Source organism: Lepus europaeus, chromosome X (genome assembly GCF_033115175.1).
Source record: "Lepus europaeus isolate LE1 chromosome X, mLepTim1.pri, whole genome shotgun sequence".
Taxonomy (NCBI): Eukaryota; Metazoa; Chordata; class Mammalia; order Lagomorpha; family Leporidae; genus Lepus; species Lepus europaeus.
The window spans coordinates 48,236,910-48,259,674 of record NC_084850.1 but is presented as its reverse complement, the minus strand read 5'-3'; the positions used below and the strand labels follow the sequence as shown (position 1 = coordinate 48,259,674).

Here is a 22,765-nt window from a genome sequence, read left to right as displayed (position 1 = left end):
TGAAAGCTCGACTGAGAAAGCCAAATGATACTACGTGCTCAAGAGTATTTGTTACTCAAATAAACATGTGGTTAGTATGATGCATCAAGTGATTTATAGCCTTTTGTTGTGTATATAGTCCAGAAAACAAGGAAAGCCTAAACTGTGAACATTCTAAATCATATGATCAAAATTAATGGAAAAGCAACCAAATACATTTTTTTCTGGTGACAATTATGACCAATTACTATACAACTGATTGTATTATGGTGTAATTTTGTTAAGTTCTTCAGACTACTGAAATAAGTGAACCAACCATTTCCTGATCATAAGTCAGTCATGTAATTGATCAGGTAGTAATCTAATTGGTTAGCCTATATGTATTCTATTCAGCTGTCAGTGTAACAATGGAATAGCTTGTTGGTATGAGGAAATAGTATTTTCTATCAGAGTAATAGAAGTGACTGTAAATGATCAGAATATCAATAGCATTGAGTTTTGGTCCTTTCCAAAATATGTCATAGTAGTAAACAGAATACACAAAACTAACACTTCTTCAAAGTTTTAAAGTTTAATCAGTGCCATGTTTCCATTTTTTCTCCTTATCCATGTAATTTCAGAAAAGATTAAGAAAATCAAACTCTCTTTTCAGAGTTACGGTAATTTCAAGAGTCTCAGTCTCCTGGACATAGGATGCTTTGGCACTGTTGCATTCCACAGGATAGGGAAGGGTTAACAACAGCTTCCTAAAATAAAATACAAACCTAGAATTAGCTTTCTAAAATGATGTATCATCTCCAATAAGGCAATAGAAAGCAACATGTACCACTAGAATATTAGAAACAAGAAAATCCCCAATATTTAGACAGTATAAATACTGGACAAAAATATGCTTGAATAACACAAATAGTATACAAGGTTTTTGGCCTTAAATATTCAAGCAGTTGTTTTGATTCTCCCTCTTTTTTCTGAATTGACCTCATTTTGCATTGTATAAACATAGCCTCATGTGCAGAGGCATAGAAATAGAAGCAAGCAACTTCAAGCTTGCTGGACAGATGTATTGTCAGTTATACTTATGGATAGCTGGAATGTGACTGACTGACACAAATTTGAAAACCAGAATGGTTCTATAACATTTGTGCTAACACAATCTTGGGCTGAATCTCTACTACAGGTGTATCTTTTGAAACTCAGGCCTGGAATGACTTTAGTACTAGATCAATGAAAGTGCTTCTCTCTGCTTGCTTCTCATTCTTTCTACTACACACTGACAAAAGCTCCCCATGATAGATTGCTGGGTTTATATTGCAATGTATGGTTCAAATGCTGGATAGTTGTATGCTTTAGATGCATTGCCGGCATGAGACATCTATAATGCTGTCACAGAGGTATGAATCTGAATTATACATGGGGTCAGCATATGCTGGTATCTGAAGAAAATTAAATGCATGAAACACTTGTTACATCACATTCTCAGTAGAGAAGGCCTGAGTATCTCTATAAAAGATGAACAGAAAAGCTCTTTTAGATACAAATCAGTAAAGGAATCTGATATTTTTAGGGATATTTCTTGGGTACTTGAATAGAGAGCAAGTTTTTTAAAAGAAAGCCCTTGAAAATCAATTCCATCTTTATGCATTTGCAAAGGTCAAAGTTCAGAGGCCTGGGAAAGTATTTATTACACATTTCTTGAACCTAAAGGAGAAATTTTCTGTGATTCCTGTTCCACTCCAGATGGGGAAGGAGAAATAGCTTCCAATACCGTAATAATTAAATGGCAAAGTGTTTTAATGTAGCATGTCAAGAAAGAGGAGGTATGAAAGACACTTCATCCTTTAAAGCTGTTTACAATATAGGTTGTGTTAGTTAGATTTTCTTTATCTCTTATTCTATAAATGATAATATATTTACTTTAAAAACAAAGTAAAGCTTCATATAGTAGCTTCATTGCACTAAAAGACAACTATAAATCAGCCAAAGAAGGAGTTCCAATGATAATGTGCACTTCTCTGTCCAGAGAGAAATAAATTCAAAAGAGACAGTTAATGGCCATTGGAATGATCCATCTATCCCTGCATTTCTGTCTAGTCCTGAGTAGTATGGCTTCACATACTAAAATGTTGAACAATATAACAGTGCAACTTATTTAGGCTCTTAAAAGAAGGGGAGTATTTTTGTCTAGTCTGTTTTGCTGTCTAATATCTATATGGAGATTTATATTTAAACAAAAACTTTATAAATAGTTACCCATGTTCAATTCATTGAAGGATAACACAGTATCTTATCTTACTGCTCCCCCAGTGCCTAACAGAAGACTTTATAAATCTGTGTTGAGTGAACAAATAAATAAATGGAAAGTAAACATTCAGGTTGTCAAAAAATGGCATTTAAATATTTCCATCCATTTGTACTATAAAATATGAATAAACAAATATATTTACTTTTTGGTAGTTACAGTTTAGGCACTGATAAAAATATTAATCCAGTGTTAATTTTCATTAGAAAGTATTTAAATGCAAATAATAGTTTATGAAAGTAAAAATAAAAATAATTACACAGTAAACTCAAGTTCAAAAATGCTTACATTTATATTAGAAAGTTTTAGTTGATGTTGATTGCAAAATAGTTAAATAAAGGAAAACTTTGTTTTATGTATACTCACAAATTCTTTTTTTTATGTAGTTAACAATATTACATGACTTTTTAAAAGGTTTCCTCTAAGAGATATAACAATTTTCAAAGCATGTGCAGAAATAGCTCCTGAGCTACAATTCAACTATTCTATTTAGAAAACTTTTTAAAAAACATATTAAACAGCAGTCAACTCTCAAGTGGAATTAAAGTACTATAGCAAAGGGGTGAATAATCTAAAGCATCATTTAATAAGAAAATTAACATATTTGTTGTGTTTTTGTTTCTCATATTTGAGGTACTAATTTATATATTCTTGGAATTCACTTGGAAAAATAATGAAACTTCATGTGAATATAAAGATTCTGGGAAAGAACCCAATTTCCTCCATCTTTCCTCCTTTTCATCTACTGTCAGGGGTAGGGAACCTTTTTTTTTTTTTTTTTGCCAATGACCATTTGGATATTTATAACATCATTCATGGGCCATACAAAATTATCAACTTAAAATTTATCCTGCTATAGGTTTATTGAGTTTCAACTCCTGCCTGCAGTTATCTTGGCAGGGCCAGACCAAATGATTTCACAAGCTTTATATGGTCAGTGGCCCAGATATTCCTCACCACTACATGTTGGGAATCTACAATCAAGTGAAAAAAAAATGAAGATTTCAAATAAACTTAATTATTTATTTTGGTTATGCAATGCTGGATATTTGTATTTTATGGATAATTCTAATGCATTTGACCATTGTTTGACTTAAATTACCAATCAACTCATTTAAAATAAATCCACCTGCTCTGCCTTATAGATACATGAACAGAACATCCTCTTAAATCTTTCATGGATGGATGAACACAGTGTTGTAGGATGTCAAAGTTAGAAGCTAAAGAAAGTAGATGTGAATATCAATAAATTCAAAAACAAGACACATTTCTGATAATAACAATCTCAGGCAATAGCATGGCTGTAAAGGATGCTCAAGTATTTAGAAAAAGTGATGAAAACTTTAATTCTATCTTCAGTCTTCTATGTTAATTAAGGATTTTTTTCTTAAGAGAGAGTACTTTTCTGCCCTGAGTATTTAATATATAAGTACAGTATGAATAAAATTTTAGTTTTATCTGTTATTTAATATATATAAATAAGTATAGTATACAAGCAACCTACTGCAGCCCAAGTTCTATGTGGAAAAATACCTCTCTGTGAGACTTCATTTAGTATATCCTGATAGATATCTGGAATGACAGCATAGCTAGAGTAGCTGCCTAAAGATTGATGGAGACAGTGAGAAGTGCTAGGGAAACGGAAATTAACTCCATGGTGTATAGATATGTGTGTGTTTTTAACAAGCGTGCAAATATCACAGAAGATTGACAGTTCATTTAACCAACTTCCCTTGCAAAGGTTGTGTGAAAGAGTAAATGTGTCAATGGAAAAACAATGAAAGGTACAATACTCATTGACTATTTTAAACTGAAATTATTGGTCATTTCGGTTAAAATAAATTCACTTGTTTTGCCATATAGATGCATGAACAAAACGTCTTCTCTTAAATCTTTCTTGCAGTGGATAAACATAGTGTTCTAAGATATAAAAATTAGCTTTGAAGTAAGTGGTAGGAATGGTGTATGTAATTTTTATAACATGAGGATGTTTTGTGATAATACATTTTAAATGATGTAAATAACAAAAATATTTCATAATATTCACCTGTGTATCATTTGTGTGTGTGTTTTAAAGATTTATTTATTTGTTTGAAAGGGTTACTGAGAGAGAGGAAGAGACAGAGAGAGATCTTCCACTGGTTCACTCCTCAGATGGCAGCAATGACCAGGGCTGGACTAGGCTGAAGCCAGGAGCCAGGAGCTTCTTTCCAGGTCTCCTATATGGGCAGCAGGGGCTCAGGCACTAAAGCCATCTTCTGCTGCTTTTCCCAGGCTATTAGTATGGAGCTAGATCAGAAGTGGAACAGCGGGGACATGAATTGGCACCCATATGGGATGGGGGTGTTGCAGGAGGTAGCTTTACCTGCTACATCACAAGGCCAGTCCCCATCATTTTGGGTTAAATATATCTACTATAAAAAATCAAGATTAAGCTATGTGTATACATTGGGTTGTTTACACACAGTTGTCTTTTGTAGGAGGGATCTACGTTTTATTTTCTTGATACTTCACAAAGGAGAATTGTAGGTATTGATAACGGAAGGAAGAGAATGTGTCAGCAACTGCCTGCTCCCCAAACCCAGTTTAAAGTGTCTGAGTTACACAGAAAGGACTAATGCAATTGACCAATGTGTGCCCCATGCTGTATATGCAGATGAAAAGTAAACAAAGCAATAAAACATGTAAATATTTTATCTGACACACACCAGCTTCCACCAATTCCCTCTTTTTAAAGATAGTTTTGAAAGACAGGACTGATTCATCTGTGTTTCAAGAGAAACATTTTATATCAATTCTATTGTATGTGTTATGTTTTAGAAACAAGTTTGAACATATGTAATAACATATTAAGAAAATATCAATATGTTTAACTGATTTATTCCATCATCTATGTTATTTTTAATGTATTTATACAACCTGAAACTCCAGTGATAAATTAGCTGTTAGAATTTTTGTTTTGAGTAATTGATGACAAAACTTTCATTGTTGATTTTTTAGATGAACATAATCAAATTTAACATTAGAGCTCCACAACACCCAAAAAGTATAATAATATTATTTATTTTATGTCATCACTGTACCAAAAACCATACAATACAACTTAAAGAGTTTTCACCTCCAGCTATTTTTCTGAGATAAAACAAACTATAACTCAATGCCAAGTATTGTGTTTTGATGGTATTAACCCATTCCAAATGTATGGATTCAAATCAGAGAAAAATCTAGATCTCAAGTAGAAAACATTTCCAAACATATTTATGTTTATATTATGTAAATCATACATCTGAATTATTAGCTGAATTTTTTACTTAATTCTTTAGGGGTGATGTAAAATAATTATGTATGCTTTTAAAAAGGACATCAATTTAAGACTCATTATAATGCATTATTCCAGTACTAAGTTTTACTTACTTATTAGGAGTACGAAGGTCAAGGACCATTTCCTGGATATCAATTTCAATTTCAGAAGGGTTCGTATTTGGTAGTTGAATTTTAACCTGAAAGAGAAAATAAGAAGAAAAATACTGTTACCTTGGAAAACAGTTAATTTGAAAAGCATAAGAATATATGAGGAAAGAAGAATTAATATTTGTTAAGTGCCAACCATGTACCAGATTGTTTTTTCCTTATATCAATCTGTTAAAGCAGGGATTATTATCTTCATTTTATAGATGCAGAAACTATAACAGAGAAGTTTAGTGGGTAGACCAAAGGCAATTGACTAAGGTTTATCTGACTTCACAACTGTACAGAAACACAGTGGTTATTTGCCTGTAACATCCATTTTCTGAAGGTGTATACCAGTGCACTTGCTAGAGTTAGGGATCTTCAGTTGCGTTTGTATCAGTGGATAATTTGCATAAAAATGTTTGGTTGTCATTTTGGGTATGAGTTAGTGATGTCATCCTGTAGTCTACTGGCATAAACTCCCATATCACATTTTTAGAGACATGTAGGAATCTAGAAAGGATGTTAACATAACAAAAGAGAAATAACAATATGACTTCCACCTCTCAAAATAGACTACTTATTGGTTCAGTAAGATGTCACATCTTACTTACCACATGGCCCAGCAATTCCACTGCTGGGTATATATCTAAAATCATTGAAAACAGGTGTCCAAATGAAATTGTATATGTAATGTTTTTCTCATAGCAATACTACTCGCAACAGCCAAAATGCATAAACAACCCAAATGTGCATCAACTGATTAAAAGATAAATAAAAACATGGCATATCCATACAATTGAATACTTATTCACTCAAAAAAAAAAAAGAATAGATCACTGTTACATGAATGAGACCTGAAAGCATGCTGAGTGAAGGATGCCAGGCACCAAAAGTCACATATTATAGGATTCCAATTATAGGAAATGTCTAGAATAGCAAATCAATAGAAACAGAAAGTAGATTCATAGTTTCCAGGATCTTGGGGATGGAGAAAAGGAGAGGAGATTGCTTAATGGGTAGAGAGCTCCCTTTCAGGTTGATGAAAATGTTTTGGAATTAGATATTGGTGATGGTTGCACAATATTGTGAATGTACTCAATATTACTATTGGTAAATTTTATACTATATGTATTTTAACACAACACAAAACCTCATCTCAATTTAATTTATATGCATTCTTTTTTATGGGAGTTGATGATATATATATATATATGTATATATATATATACACATACATACATGAGCTAACATGGTATATGGCTTCCATAAACAAAGAAAACAAATGCAGCTTAAGGTTGAAGTAAATTATGAAGTCTTCTCTAAAATGAACAAGAAGGCTTGAAATATTAGACATGTGGTGATTTCATTACTAGAATAGACATAGTAAAAAAGGCAAATTATGAGGGAAGTACTATACATATGTGTATGTGTGTGTGTGTGTAGTGGGACAAAGTGGAAATTCCTCATAAGAAGCTTAAAGTAGGCAATATAATATATGTGGACCAAACTTGCCTTTGAGATATATTTTGCTTTATTACATATATAATATATATTCTGATATAAACAAATACTTGTAAATAGAACCCTAGAGGTGCTACTATCTAAATACTTCCTATTTATAATATTTTCATTAAACAAAGAATTACCTCCTGATTTATATTTTGAAAAATCAGATCCTCATAATTGGAGATGCTTTAAATGAGATAAGTAGAACATTCTTAAAAGAGGTAGTTATAGAAGTTCTGCTTTTAAGTAAATGAGCATTCTATCAGACCAAAAAAAAAGCCCCATTTTTACTGCAATAATATTGAGGTTTGGCTGTCAAGCCAAAATGTCCTTTAGTATCTATTGTTGACTAGAATCACCTGGATCAGGGATTCAAATATTTGTTTCTTTAGTCTGAAATGTTTAAATCTTTCACAGTAAAATATTATTTTCTCAGGGTTGAAACAATAATTGAAGAAGGAAAATTGAAATTTAAACTTTTTTTGGGTAAAACTTCACAGTGGTTCTTAAAATCATTTGCAGTTCTAGTGAGTGGTAATTCAGAAACAACTCACTAATTTTCCTCTTAAGGAAATTAAAATTGTGTACCAAATGTTTTCAGAGGAAGGGTTGTGGTAGAGGACTTTGTCTTTTAATTATTAAAGTTGTGGTAGAGGCTTCCCCAAGGTCAGACGAAAAAAAAAAAAGAAACTTGCCCTGGAAATGGAATGTGGTCATTATTTGCTTGCCTATGAATGCTTCAACTGTAGTTGTTATCAGCTTATATGTAACTATTTCAGGTTCTGCTTTCCAGTACAGAACAATGGTGTTAACCCTTGCCAGACAGCACATAGCTCAGTATATGTGTGGAAAAAAATATCATCGGTGCTGGCACTGTGGTGTAGTGGATTAAGCCGCTGCCTGCAGTCCCGGTCCCATATGGGTGCCTGTTTGAGACCCGGCTGCTCCACTTCTGATCTAGTTCTCTGCTATGGCCTGGGAAAGCAGTAGTAGATGTCCCAAGTCCTTGGGCCCCTGCACCCACATGGGAGACCCAGAAACTCCTGGCTTCTGGTTTCTGATCAGTCTCCTTCTCTCTCTGTGTAACTCTGACTTTCAAATAAATACATAAATGTTTTAAAAAAAGAAAAAACATCATCAGTAATTATGTATGCATGCATGTACAATATTGTATAAAATCCTGTGGCTGCCAAGTAACATTAGAATACCTAATCAAATGTATGCATGTAGTCATATAAGTTGACCAAGAAGCTAAAACCATATATAAGGAGATACCCCTCTTTGTTCTGGGCTCAGGCTTTTGGATAAGAAATTCTACCTGGGCCTTATGCTGGCATAAATAGTAAATGACTACTTCCTGTTAAAAGGCCTTGATGTCTTGTCTCTGTACACAAATCCCACTACAGGGTAGGAAAAGGAATCTATTAGATAGAATAATATATAGTAATATTTCACAACATCAACAAAAATCCCTCCTGAATCTTAGTGGAGAATGGGACTGGGAATGGGAGAGGGAAGAGGAGGAGGGGTGGGAGGGCAGGTATTGTGTGAAGAATCACTATATTCCTGAAGTTGCACTTAAGAAATCTATGAAGTTTGTATTCCTTAAATAAAATGTTTCTTTGGGGGAAAAAAAGAAATAGATAACAAATTTTCAAACATAAGACACAGTTGGGAAAAAAAACCATCCTGAAACATGAATCAGATTTCTTTAGCAAAACTTTCAATGACTACCTGGAAAATAGACTTGGCTATTCATTTACCTCTAAGTGATTGTGCTCGAGACCTAACTTTGTGGTAGGCATTATGGTGCAGTAGGTTAAGCTGCCACTTTCAAAGTCTCGTCATCATACATTAGAGTGACAGTTCAGAGTTCCAGCTATTCCACTTCTGATTTAGGCTCCTGCTGATATGCCTGGGAGGCAGCAAAAGCTAGTCAAAGTACTTGGATCCCTGTCACCCTTGTTGTAGACCAAGATGGAGTTTCTGGCTCCTGGCTTTGGCCTGGGCCAGCCTTGGCTGCTGCAGCCATTTGAAGAATGAACCAGCAGATGGAAGATCTCTCTCCCCTTTCTCTGTTGCTCTGCCTTTCAAATAAATGAATAAATCTTCTAAAAAAAGATCTAACTCTAAATATTAACGGCTACTAGATGCCACTGAACAAATAGTCAAAAGAATTGATGTTCTGTTTCTTACATAGGGTACATATTTAATTTATTTTAGAGTCAATTATTTTAATAGCTTAATTAAGGAAAATTGCTAAAAATTTCATTGTGAGACTTCCAGCCTCTTGGGAGCTCAACTTTTGGGGTTAAAAGGACTTGAATTCTGGTTCTGTCATTTAGTTGCTTATTGTTTATTAGTTATATATTGTTGCACAGCCAATTACCCACTCCCCAAATTTTTATGTCTCAAACAATAAAAAACATTTATCCTTTCCCACACTTTCCATGGATCAGGAATTTGAGAGTGGCTTGGTTAGGTGGCTCAGTCAGGATCTATCATGAGGTTGTAGTCAAGATACTAACTACGGTTACAGACATTGAAGGTTTGACTAGGGATAGAGGATCTGGATCCACAATAGCTTATTCATGCGGCTTTTGGCAGAAGGCCTCAGTTCTTCACCATAGGAAATTCTCCATAGGGTTTCTGAAGTGTGCTTAAGATACAGTTGCTGCTCTCCCCCAAGAATGAATGATCCAAAAGACCAAGGCATAAACAATGGCTTTTTGAAAAAAATGTAGCCTTAAAAATGATTCTCTTTGACACGGTAACACCATTTGGTCATACAGGTCAGCCCTATTCAATATAGGAGAGGATTTTACAAAGGCAAGACTATCAGCAGATAAGAAGCATTGAGGGCTATCTTGGAATCAGGTTATCACAGTTCCCATCACTAATTTTAGTTCAAACTTCTGCCTTCTGGTCTTGTAAATAAAAAGTGACAGGAAAGGGGTTTGGTGTTATGGTGCAGGGGCTTAAGCCACTGCCTATGATACTGGCATCCCCTGTGAGCACCAGTTCCAGTCCCAGCTGCTCCACTTCTGATCCGGCTCCCGCTAATGCTCCTGGGAAAGCAGCAGAAGATGGCCCAAGTACTTGGGCCCCTGCTACATGGGAGACCCAGATGAAGCTCCTGACTCCTGGATCTTGCCTGGCAATTTGGGAGTGAACCAGAGGATAGAAGATCTATCTCTCTCTCTCTCCCTCTTTCTCAGTAACTCTGCCTTTCAAATAAAAAGTAACAGGAAAAAGTCAATTAATTTATGGTTTGTGAGATCCCTTCTTCCCAAATTTAGCTTTTCTTCAGCCAAGTAGTTAGAAACTACTTGGTTAGTTTCTCTCCAGGAATTCACTTTGAGGGTTTCCTGAAGAGAGGTAAAGATAGGTCAAGGTGCTTATAAGTTGTTTTCATTGACTTCAAATATTATCCTATGTGTATTGTAACAGAGTTGGCTCACCATACCAAAGTCTTTTTTCCCTTGGGGGTGCTATTATTATGGGATTATCATATTGAGTTTTAAATCTCTTCTTTCCTGTCTTGTTCTTATGAGAGATTTATAAGACAATCTGTAGTTGATTAATAGAGGCTCTCCATCTCCTCAAATAAGTGTCTCTGATCATATTCCAAGATATTTGAAAACTGACATGAGAAGACCAAATAGCAATTGTTCCATAGAGGTCATCCAATCTAGGTTTCCACTTGAAATGTCACTTTGTCACTACCAAAAGGGAAGAAGAAGTAAAAAATATCTTATATGTAACTTGGCCAGTCTACACTATTTACAAAAACTTCACAGAAGAATAAGATATTCAGAAAAGTTTAGTCTGGAAGTTTGAAAGCTATTCTAAATTAATTTATGAGTTCTAGATATTTTTTTCATTTTTTAGACCTTTTAAAAGATTTATTTATTTATTTGAAAGTCAGAGTTGAAGAGAGAGAGAGAGAGAGAGAGAGAGAGAGAGAGAGAGAGAGACCTTCCATCTGATGGTTCACTCCCTAAATGGCCGCATCAGCTGAGGCTGGGCCAGGTTGAAGACAGGAGCCAGAAGTTTCATCTGGGTCTCCCACGTGGGAGCAGGGACTCAAGGTCTTAGGCCACCTTCCACTGCTTTCCCAGGACATTAGCATGGAGCTGGATCAGAAGTGGAACAACCAGGACTCTAACTGGCTCTCATCTGGGATGTCAGCACTGCAGGCAGTTGTTTAACCTGCTGCACCACAGAACTGGCCCCTGATTCTAGATATTAGAAAAATATGTCCATATTATGGAAATATAGCAACTACTCCCAATGTATTTGAGCATTAGGAAAGTTAAGACTCTTTGGACTTCCATTTGAAACTTAGCAACATTAAGCAATTTTGAGGAACAGAAAAATTTTGTGTAGGTTTTATTATGAATTGATCCAGTGATTCAATATTACTGTTGAACTATAGAAACACGTGTGGGTTTTTTTTTCATACTCCAGACATACTAAGCCTTTTATCAAAACTCTCATGAACAATGATAATCTGTAAAAAATGAAAAAAAAAAGTAGTAGATTACTACTTTGAAATTATCTAAGGGCTGTCAGTGTGTTGTAGCAGGTAAAGCCACCGCCTGCAGTGCTGGCATCAGATATGGGCATCAGTTTGAGTCCCAGCTGCTCCATTTCTGACCCAGCTCTATGCTATGGCTTGGGAAAGCAGCAGAAGACATCCCAAGTCCTTGGGCCCCTGCACCCGTGTGGGAGATCTGGAAGAAGCTCCTGGCTTCTGGCTTCAGATCGGTGCAGCTCCAGTTGTTGCGACCATCTTGGGAGTAATCAGCGGATGGAAGACCTCTCTCTCTTTTTCTGCCTTTGCCTCTCTCTCTGTAACTCTGCCTTTCAAATAAATAAATAATCTTTAAAAAAGGAATTAAATATTTACCTCTGAAGAATAAAAACATAGTATATATCCTCCAAAACCAGCACACAAAACCAATAGATCCACTTTTTCCATAATGTTTTCCATAATGTTACCCTCTTAAGACATTCCAGTACTATATTATTATGCTTGTCTTTTTAAAAAACTAGATTACAGAAGCATGAGTCTTCTCTTATTGCAGGAGATAAGAGTAAGCTCAACTCTTTCTGGTGTGAGAACATTCATCCATAGGCCTCCATACCTACAGTGGCATCCATCCTCACCCCCAAACACTCACAGCCTTACCACCACTATCGGACTTGAGACCATCAAAATTAGTTGATTATACTTTTACCTCTATCTGTGAATAACCACAAGAAGCCTCAAATGCCAAAGTCAGTCCTTACCACATAGTAATTAGCATATTACTCGTCATATCTCCTATTTGTCTCAATTTTTCACCCTTCACCGACTCCTGAAACTCTTCCATCAGGTCATTTGGGACACAGAACACAACCCCTTATCATTTATTCTCTTAGAATATTCTCTTTAGCTTAAAAAAATTGAAAGGCAGAGTTACAGAGAAGCAGATAGAGAGGTCTTCCCTCCACTGGATGGCTCTGCAAATGGCCACAACAGCCCGAGCTGGGCTGAAACCGAAGCCAGGGGTCTGGAGCTTCTTCGGGGTATTCCATGTGGGTGCAGGGGCCCAAGGACTTGGGCCATCTTGTGCTGCTTTCCCAGGTGCATTAGCAGGGAGCTGGATCAGAAGAGGAGCATCTGGGACTCCAACTGGCTCCTATAGGGGATGCTGGCACTGCAGGCGGTGGTTTTACCCGCTATGGCACAGTGCCGGCTCCATCTCTTTAGCTTTTTTTTTTTTTTTTTGACAGGCAGAGTGGACAATGAGAGAGAGAGAGAGATGGAGAGAAAGGTCTTCCTTTTTGCCGTTGGTTCACCCTCCAATGGCTGCCACGGCCGGTGCGCTGCAGCCGGCGCATCGCGCTGATCCGAAGCCAGGAGCCAGGTGCCTCTCCAGGTCTCCCAAGGGGTGCAGGGCCCAAGGACTTGGGCCATCCTCCACTGCCTTCACAGGCCATAGCAGAGAGCTGGCCTGGAAAAGGGGCAACCGGGACAGAATCCAGCGCCCCGACCGGGACTAGAACCCGGTGTGCCGGCGCCGCAAGGCGGAGGATTAGCCTAGTGAGCCGCGGCGCCGGCTTTAGCTTTTTAATGTAACTGAAATCTGGATCTCCTGATGACTCTGCTTCCCCTAGAGTTGTCTCAGTTGGTGCCCGTTTTTCCCCAATCTTCTTTCATCCAGTTTTTAAAAAGAGCTCATGTTCTGCATCGTGCTAAGTGAACAAAGCCAGACATAGGAAAGAAAAAGACGGCATAATATCTCTTATTTGTGGAAGCTTTAAAAAGTCAAAAACGGGCTGGCACTGTGATACAACAGGTTAAAGCCCTGGCTTACAGTGCCAGCATCCCATATGGGCACCAGTTTGAGTCCTGGATGCTTCATTTCTGATCCAGCTCCCTGCTAATGCACCTGGGAAAGCAGCAGAGGAAGGTAAAAATCCTTGGGCCCCTGCACCCACGTACAAGACCTGGAAGAGACTCCTGGCCCCTTGTATCAGATTGGCTCATCTCCAGCCATTGCAGCCATTTGGAGAGCGAACCAGTGGATGGAAGATCTCTCTCTCTCTCTCTCTCTCTCTCTAACTGTTTTTCAAGCAAATAAAAATAAATCTTTTTTTAAGTCAAATACGTAGAAACAGAGTATAACTGTGGTAACCAGAGGGAGGAGAGTAGAGGGATTCAGGCCAGAGAGTAACAGAGTTTTGATTATGTAATTTGAATAAATCTGGGGTCGGCATTGTGGTGCAGCAGGTTAAGCCATTGTCTGCAGTGCCAGCATCCCATATAGGTGCTGATTCGAGTCCTGGCTGCTTCACTTCTGAACCAGCTCCCTGCTAATGTGCCTGGAAAGCAGCACAAGATGGCCCGAGTGCTTGGGCCCCTGCACCCATGTGGGAGACCTGGATGAAGATCCTGGCTCCTGGCTTGGGCCTGGCCCAGCCCTGGCTGTTGTGGCCATTTGGGGGAGTGAATCAGTGGATAGAAGATATCTCTGTCTCTCCCTCTCTCTCTTTGTAAGCCTGACTTTCAAATAAGTAAATACATCTTTAAGAATAGATAAATAACTCTAGAAATCTAAATATAGCGTAAGGACTACAGTTAATAATATTGTATACTGAAAAATTTTTAAAACAGTTGAATTTCGGGTGTTCTTACCACACACACAAATAAATGGTAACTACATTAAATGATGTATAGTAATTGGCTTGACTGTAGTCATTATTTCATTATGTATATGTCTACTTTTTAAAGATTTATTTATTTATTTGAGAGGTAGAATTACAGAGAGTCAGAGTCAGAGAGAGAGAGAGAGAGAGAGTCTTCAACCTGCTGGTTCATTCCCGCAATGGCCACAATGGCCAGAGCTGGGACGATCTGAAGCCAGGTGCTTGGAGCCTCCTCTAGGCCTTTCACGTGGGTGCAGAGGCCCAAGGACCTGGGCCATCCTCTACTGCCTTACCAGGCCATAGCAGAGAGCTGGATCGGAAGTGGAGCATCTGGTACCCAAATCAGTGCCTATATGGGATGCTGGCACTGCAGGCAGCAACCTCACCCGCTATGCCACAGTGCCGACCCCAATGTATATGTCTATTAAAACATCATGTTGTATGCTTTACATATATATAATAGAACAATCTCGGCCGGTGCCGCAGCTCAATAGGCTAATCCTCCGCCTGTGGCGCTGGCACACCGGATTCTAGTCCCGGTCGGGGCGCCAGATTCTGTCCCGGTTGCTCCTCTTCCAGGCCAGCTCTCTGCTGTGGCCCGGGAGTGCAGTGGAGGATGGCCCAAGTCCTTGGGCCCTGCACCCGCATGGGAGACCAGGAGAGGCACCTGGCTCCTGGCTTTGGATTGGCGCGGTGCGCCGGGCGCAGCGGCCATTGGAGGGTGAACCAACAGAAAAAAGGAAGACCTTTCTCTCCATCTCTCTCTCTCACTGTCCACTCTTCTTGTCAAAAAAAAAAAATTAAAAAAAAGAACAATCTCATGTTGTCACACTGTACCACTCATCCCCCTTCTTTTTAGAATCATCTATCAATTACTGGGAAATTCTCCCTTATTTCTCTAAGAATAGTTCTTTGTTCTCTATTGATATTTCTAATATTACATCATATTTTAAGTCTTGGTAATCTAAATATTTATTTAGATCACCTTTTGAGCATCTGAACCTAACTTCATTGTCTTCTTAGTGGACTTTCGTAACCACAATATTTAAATCGCAGCCACTATCAATTGTAGTAATCCTTATCACATCCCCCTGCTCCTTTTCTCTTCACAACATTTTCACCTTCTATTGTACCATAAAATGTATGTATTTATTTTGTTCATTGATTTCTCACACAAGACGATATGCTATTTTATGGCATTGATATTTGTGTTTCATTTTCTATGGTATCATCAATACTTAGAAAAGTACTTGGCATAACATAGATGCTCAACAAATATTTGTTGAGTAAATGAATGAATGAATGAGTGCAAGGTTGGGTCAAAATTAATTTTATGTTGATGCTATAATTTACTAATATTATAACTTACTAATAGATCAAAAATAAAAACATGATTTCCACAAATGTTAGAAAAGGCATTAGATTAGATTAAATTAAATTAAAGAGTTCTTGCTTTGAACTCTTAAAATCAAAATAGATGAATATTTCCTTTACACATAAACAAAATTCAGTATCTAACTGAATGAAGAAACACCAGAACCATTCTAACTAAACTGAGACATAAGAAATAACATTCAATATTCACTGTTATTGCATAATATAGTTCTGGAGGTACTAACTGATACAATTAAGAAAGAAATAGGAGATATGATTATTAGAAAGGAGGAGGTAAAATTATCATTATCTGAGGGAAGAGCATTAAAAATGGAATTAATAGCAAGGAATAAGTAAACAGTTTGGCATATCGAAGGATCAGAAAGATTGGCCATCATAAGTAGAACATAATAAATGAAAGAAGAAAATATGGTATCAGATGAAACAAAGGATCAGATAATATAGGTAAGGATCAGATAATATAGGGCCTCATAGATGCAAACAAGTAGTTCAGGAATTTTTCCAAGTGCATGAGGAAGTCATTGAGGGTTCTGAGAAAAATAGTTCTGTGATTGATTTACTTTTAAATAGAATGTTTTACACTCTTTGTGGAAGTGCTGTTGGGAAACAAGAGTCAAACAAGAAGTTGAGTAAGGAGAAAATCATAATGGCCCATGTGAGAGATGGTGATGCTTTGAAAAGTGATAGCAGTTGCAGTAATAATGAATATTAGCTAGATTTAAAATGTATTTTGAAGATGGAGCCAGTAAAAACTGCCAATGGATTGAATGTGAAGTACAAAGGAAAGAGGAATGAGGGTTGATTTAGGTTTTTAGTTTGACCAATGGTGCTTGCTGCCATGAGGAAGATGAATGAAAAAGAGGTTTGGGGAAAATCAGAGTTCTGTTTTGGGCATGTTAGGTTTATGTTGCCTGTTAAACAAGTGGGAGATGCAAAGTAAGCAGCTGGTTACACCAATCTGAATCTCATAGGAGAAGTTGAGACAACAGAGATACATAGTACTTAAAGCCAAGGAACAAAAAGGAAAGATAGAGAAAAATATCTAGAGAACTTCAGGCAGAAGAGAAAGAACCAGTGATTTGGGAGCAACGGAGAGAACGAATGCCCACTGATTTGGGGAGAAAACTAGGAGAGTTGGGTAATTAAAGTAATGAAAAATCATGTTTTAAGAAAGTGGGTGTAGTCTACAGGGTGGAATCCTGCTGAGTGGCCATCTTTCACTTCAATCTCTCTTTTTCTAATCAGTTTTTCTAAACTAGAGGGAAGAAATACTGGAATTTTGTATAAGGCAAGTGTTCATTTTTCAGGAATATCCCTCTTATTGTAAGATTTAAGGCATTCTTGGCTGTTTCATACTAGATGACATGAACATTTTGTAATCATTCTAACAACTGAAAATATCTCCATCCTTTTCTAAAAGGCTCCTAAGGGCCCGTAACATGGCTACCTTTTTACTGTTGTTTGTTCACTGGCTCTAGAGACACACAGTAGGTACTAAAATGCTACATGAATAGGTGAATAATGAGTCCTTGTCATCAGCTTGAAAGCATATTTGAGACTCTAATCTTAAAAAATAAACAAAAAATCCTCTTAAATCTTGTCTCAACAACTATGTCCTCTCTCTCCTCCTCCTCACTGCTAAGTTCCCTCAAAGAATAATCTCTATTTGTTCCCTTCTCTTCCTCACTTCTATGCACTTATCATCAAACTGATGTTGGCTATGACATTGAACTGAGCTCTTTCAAAGACCACAAAAAGGGCTTCTCAACTGACAAACTTAAAAGTTCCTTCTGCATCCTACTCCTGCGTTACTTCTCTATAGCAGTAGACATGGTTTTTCTTCCATCTCTGAATACTCTTCTAAGCGTCTCCTCTATTCATCCCTCAGGTGTTGGTGTTGTTCAAGGTCAACCTGTAAATCTGTTCACATGTAATCAGAAGTTTATGCCAGTTTCAGCTCAAGGATTCCAGACCATGTGATTCAGATATTTTAATGAAACATTACCAAAATTATATAATAAAAATAAAATCACTGGTTTTTATCACCAAGTAATATGTTTAAGGAATCCTTCAACCTTATTCTACCTCTCAAACTCTCTTTGTCTATTTCTCTATCTCATTATGGGAAACATTTAATTTCAACTCTAATTTAAGTATTTAACATTTTTACATATATATTACTTTCATGATCAAAAATATACAGCTTTTTAGGAAATATTAATTTCCTCTCTCACCACCACCATCACTATGAAGGAGTGTTATACTAACTATAAATGTGTGTATATTACTTAGAGAATTATTGGAACTTTAATTAAAGGTTTACTGTGCTGCCTTGAGCTGATAGTAAGTAATCATATTATAACTCAAATATCCTTCTCCCTGCCCCATGGTCTTATATGTATCCAATCAAATAAGGTCAGCAAAATCAGGAAGCCTATCAAAACAAACAGGCATCCCTCCTCTAGAATTTTAAAAGGAAAACAACGATACATTTCTTTCTCAAGCAGCTGAATTTATTCAGTAAAAGTAAACGAACGTGATTATTTTAATCTTGAAAGAGAAGTCAGGATTTGAGAGGTACACTGTTCAAGAAATAAGTGAATTCTCAGAGGATGAGCAGACACTTTGCTGCAGAATGATTGATAGCACTTTCTGAGATAAATATGTGTTATAAACATGTGACTCCTGGTTGTGTGTGCCACATGGTGACTGACTTCTATGCCGTAGCTGACAGTCCCCTTCTCCCCATTCTCAGTGAAGTTTAGTGGTTGGGGAGGGCTCATATTCCAGAGAGGAGGTGACCATGAAAAACAAAAAAGAGGCATAATCGTTTGTTTTTAGGTCACATCAGAATGTTCTCTTATCAACATAGATCCATTGAAATAAATGCACCAAAATATTATGTATACATATAGCTCAAAAAACAAAACTAGGTTATGTGTAGGCTTATTTTCTCTTCTCCTAGAACAAGCAATGGGCCATTGGGAAGAATACCAATGATCCTAGTCCCCTTCATTTTTGGATTTGACAAGTAGTCTGCTATTCATGACTCAACAGTGAAAATGGGAATCTGCTGACCCATATCCCCAGTGTATTCATCCCACAACCTGACACAAGTAGTCATATGGAGAAGGCAATCTACCTTCCTACATATCTTTGATACCTATAGTTTCTTTTCCAATACTCTTCAATTGGGACCCAAGAGGTCTGCTACCTCAGTAAATCCTGTTCTCGGGGGTAGACAGGTTCTTATTCTTTCCTAGTTTGTTTATATGACAGATTTTTTTTACTTCCTCTGTTATCTTTCTTTGTATCTCTAAATCCATGCCACAATCCCAACCTCACTTCACTGATCCAATTCCTGTTGGTTTTCAACAGCTGCTCTAGAACTGAAGTAAGAATCTACAATGCCTCTGTTTGAATTCTGTCTCTGATTGTTGACCCATTCCAATGGCCATCTATTTTGTTCACAGTTAGCCCCATTCCTACAACTTTCACAGCATCCTCTTAAAATAAGCTCTGCTTCATTTCAAGCCTGATGCAAAGCCAGCACTTTGAGGCAATATATTCTAACACCTGTAAAGCACAAACATCATCAACTCTGAAAATAAACATCTTCAAATCCTTTCTTCCTTGAGGTCAATATAGATTTCTATTTCTAATAGTCCACTGGACATTTCCAACAAGATTTCCCACTAGCACTTCAAACTCAATATAACCAAACCGTACCTTTCTCCTAGAACTATCTTTTCCCTTTTGCATTCCATGCCCCCATCACTGCAACAAAACCACGCTTTGATTGCTTACTCTCATTCTGAAAGTAATGGGTGGTAAATGTAAAATACTGTGGGAAATCCAGAGGAGAAAAAGAAATGAAAACCACTTCTAACTCAACTATTCAATGTAACCATGTTACATTCCCATATCTTGATTAGTGCCATCACTGTTCACGTGGTCACCTAAGCTAGAAATCTGACTTCTGTTTTTCCTTTACATATCACATTTGATCACTTTCCAAGTTCTACCAGTATTTCCTCCAAAATGTCTACTGGAGCATTTCTTTTTTCCTTTGTTCCCACTGCCACAATACAAGCTCTTCTCTCACCTGGTCTAGTACAACTGCATAACTGGTTTTCATACTACTAGTCTCCCAAACTTTCACTTACCTCCCACCATAATCACCACCAAATCCAACATTCACACTGCCACTAGAGTTGTCCTAAATATACATGCAGTCATTTAACTGGTCTTCTTTAAAACATATTCTAACTCTAATGCCCAGAAAATAAAGCCCAAATTTCATGGCATCTTAGTCTGCTTGGGCTTCCAAAATAAAAATATCATAGATTGGGTGGTTTAAACAGTTGTTTTTTTCTTCACAGTTTTGGAAGCTGGAAGTCTAAGATCAGGGTGTCACTACTGTGGGGTTCTGGTGAGAGCTCTCTTCTTAACTTGAAGATGGCTATCTTCTTGCTGTGTCCTCACATGGTGGAGAGGGAGCAAGCAAGCCTTTTGGTGTCTCTTCTTATAAGGTTGCTAATCCCATAATGAGAGTCTCAACCTCATGATCTCATATAAACCTAACTACTCCTCGAAGATCTCATCTCAGCTACCATCTTAAGGGGACACAATTCAGTTCATAGCACATGGTAGGACACTCAAGGCTTTTACAACTAGCCCTAAGCTACATTTTCTGTTTCATTTTTTATATTATTCCATGTCAGTGCATTCTGAGGCTCCAAGTACATTCACAAATAGTTCTCATGATCACCACCTACTTTTATAGCACTATGCCTTTGTTCATGCTATTCTCTTTGATTGGACACCTTTTTGCCCTTCGCTGCCTGACAAACTGTTATGTTTCCTTCAGATTTTCAGGTCAAAATGGCATCTCTATTGTGAAATCAGCTTGGATTGCCTCTCCTTTTCTTTGCACCCACTCTGCACACACTGCCTGGGTTCAACTCTGCCAGACCTGAAATGTGTGACCTTGTGTTAATTACTTTACTTATTTGTACTTCAGTGACCTCAGCTGTAAAATGGGAGTAATAATGGCACCTACTTTATAGAGTGGTATAGGGATTAATGAGCTGATATATTTAAAATATTTAGAGAATTGCTCAGCACATAATAAGCATTACTTAAATTATTTGCTATTGTTATTATTACATGATGTTAAGTGAAAACAACTAAGACAAAAATGTTAATTCACGGTATGCATATGTGGGAAAATGTCTCCACTATGGCACTCTAGCTAACTTGCACTATCCACATTGGCTACATGGATAAAGTTCACTTACAGCATGATCCAGGTCTTGGCAGAACATCTTGTGATCCTCCCAGGAAAGAGAAAGACAAAAGAAACTGCCTCAGTGTTGTTTCTTTTCTGAATCTGTACCTTGTGGGAGACTCCCTATCTTGTGGGAGGCTGCCAGCGGGTAGTTGCTCATCATACTCCCTTTTTCCAGTTTGGCAAAGATCTTTTAACATTTTCTCCCCTTGGGTACAAACAAACGCACTATAAAACAGCCAGCTGGAGTCTAGAGTTGGCTTTTGAGCAACACAAGCTCCACTGCTCATGTCACCTTCCATCTGACTCCTTTGCTTTGATGTCATCCACCCTATGGACAAAGGAATGTGAGGAGCTGACACTATACTGATCTCACTAATACTGCCTGTGTAAGTAACAAACTGCAAGTAAGTACTTACTCTAAGTAATAAACTTTTGGGGTCATTTTTTCTTTATTGTATGAGTCTATGAGAGCCTGGCAAGTCCATCAAGTAGCTGCCACTGCATTGCTTCTTATGGATTGTTTGAAGTCTGGCCAGAAAATTCCTTGACAGAAGGAGAATCATGTCTATTTTGTTCAACACTGTATCTCTAGTATCTAACTCTCAGCATATGGTGCATAGTAAGTGCTTCATACATATTTGTTGAATTTAACAAATTATAGAAAACAATAATACATATGTGCTCAAAGATATATATCTAGCCAATTACAGTGGGAGTCTTTAGGGGAAGGATGGGGAATATAGATAGAGGATGGAAGGGACCATAAAATGAAATAAAGTAAAAATAACTTAAGGGCCTTCTACTTATGAGGTTTAATGGAAAACATGTATGTTACCTAAAAACAAGAAGCCCTCTAGCTTTCTTGCTCTCCTTCCCTTAAATTACATGAGTATTTGGTAATTTGCACATCTGACCTTTGTTTCTCAATTGTAATATAAGGAGCAGAGATTAAATCAGCATCTTTCAAATTGTGTTTCAAGGAACCCCAGCCATTCACCTAAGGGCTGCCTCATGGCAGGGATGGGGGGGGGGTGTACCTTTTTAATCAAGGCAGTGGTACTTTTATAAAGGATCTTCCCAAAGTTCATAGAAATGTATATTATGGGCCGGCGCTGCGGCTCACTAGGCTAATCCTCCGCTTTGCGGCGCCGGCACACTGGGTTCTAGTCCCGGTCGGGGCACCGATCCTGTCCCGGTTGCTCCTCTTCCAGGCCAGCTCTCTGCTGTGGCCAGGGAGTGCAGTGGAGGATGGCCCAAGTGCTTGGGCCCTGCACCCCATGGGAGACCAGGAGAAGCACCTGGCTCCTGACATCGGATTGGAGGGTGAACCAACGGCAAAGGGAAGACCTTTCTCTCTATCTTTCTCTCTCACTGTCCACTCTGCCTGTCAAAAAAAAAAAAAAAAAAAGAAAAAGAAAAAGAAAAAAAAAGAAATGTATACTATGGAAAAAACCATACATGGATTTCAATTTTTTTGCACCAAAATAAACTTTCCTTCTGATTCCATCTTTCCATAAATATTCTGAAGCCACTTTGTGCTTTATATGTTAGACTTTCTCATAGACACATTTAAAAGGTTTGGCAGTTAAAGGAAAAGAACTTGTAACTATAGATTTAGCTTTAGTTTTAAAATAACTAAATAT

The 22,765-nt window shown here is 37.4% G+C and overlaps 1 protein-coding gene across 1 annotated transcript in view; it reads right to left on the bottom strand.

Annotated features, from left to right (window-relative positions):
* Window positions 1–583: 583 nt before the first annotated feature.
* Window positions 584–22,765, bottom strand: part of DNAAF6 (dynein axonemal assembly factor 6) — a 41,023-nt gene continuing 18,841 nt past the window's right edge. The window contains exons 5-6 of the mRNA XM_062184253.1: window positions 5,693–5,778; window positions 584–725 (exon numbers count right to left, since the gene is read on the bottom strand). Of these exons, the coding sequence (XP_062040237.1) occupies window positions 596–725; window positions 5,693–5,778 (216 nt within the window). The 3' untranslated portion in view covers window positions 584–595. The remainder of the gene's footprint in view (window positions 726–5,692; window positions 5,779–22,765) is intronic.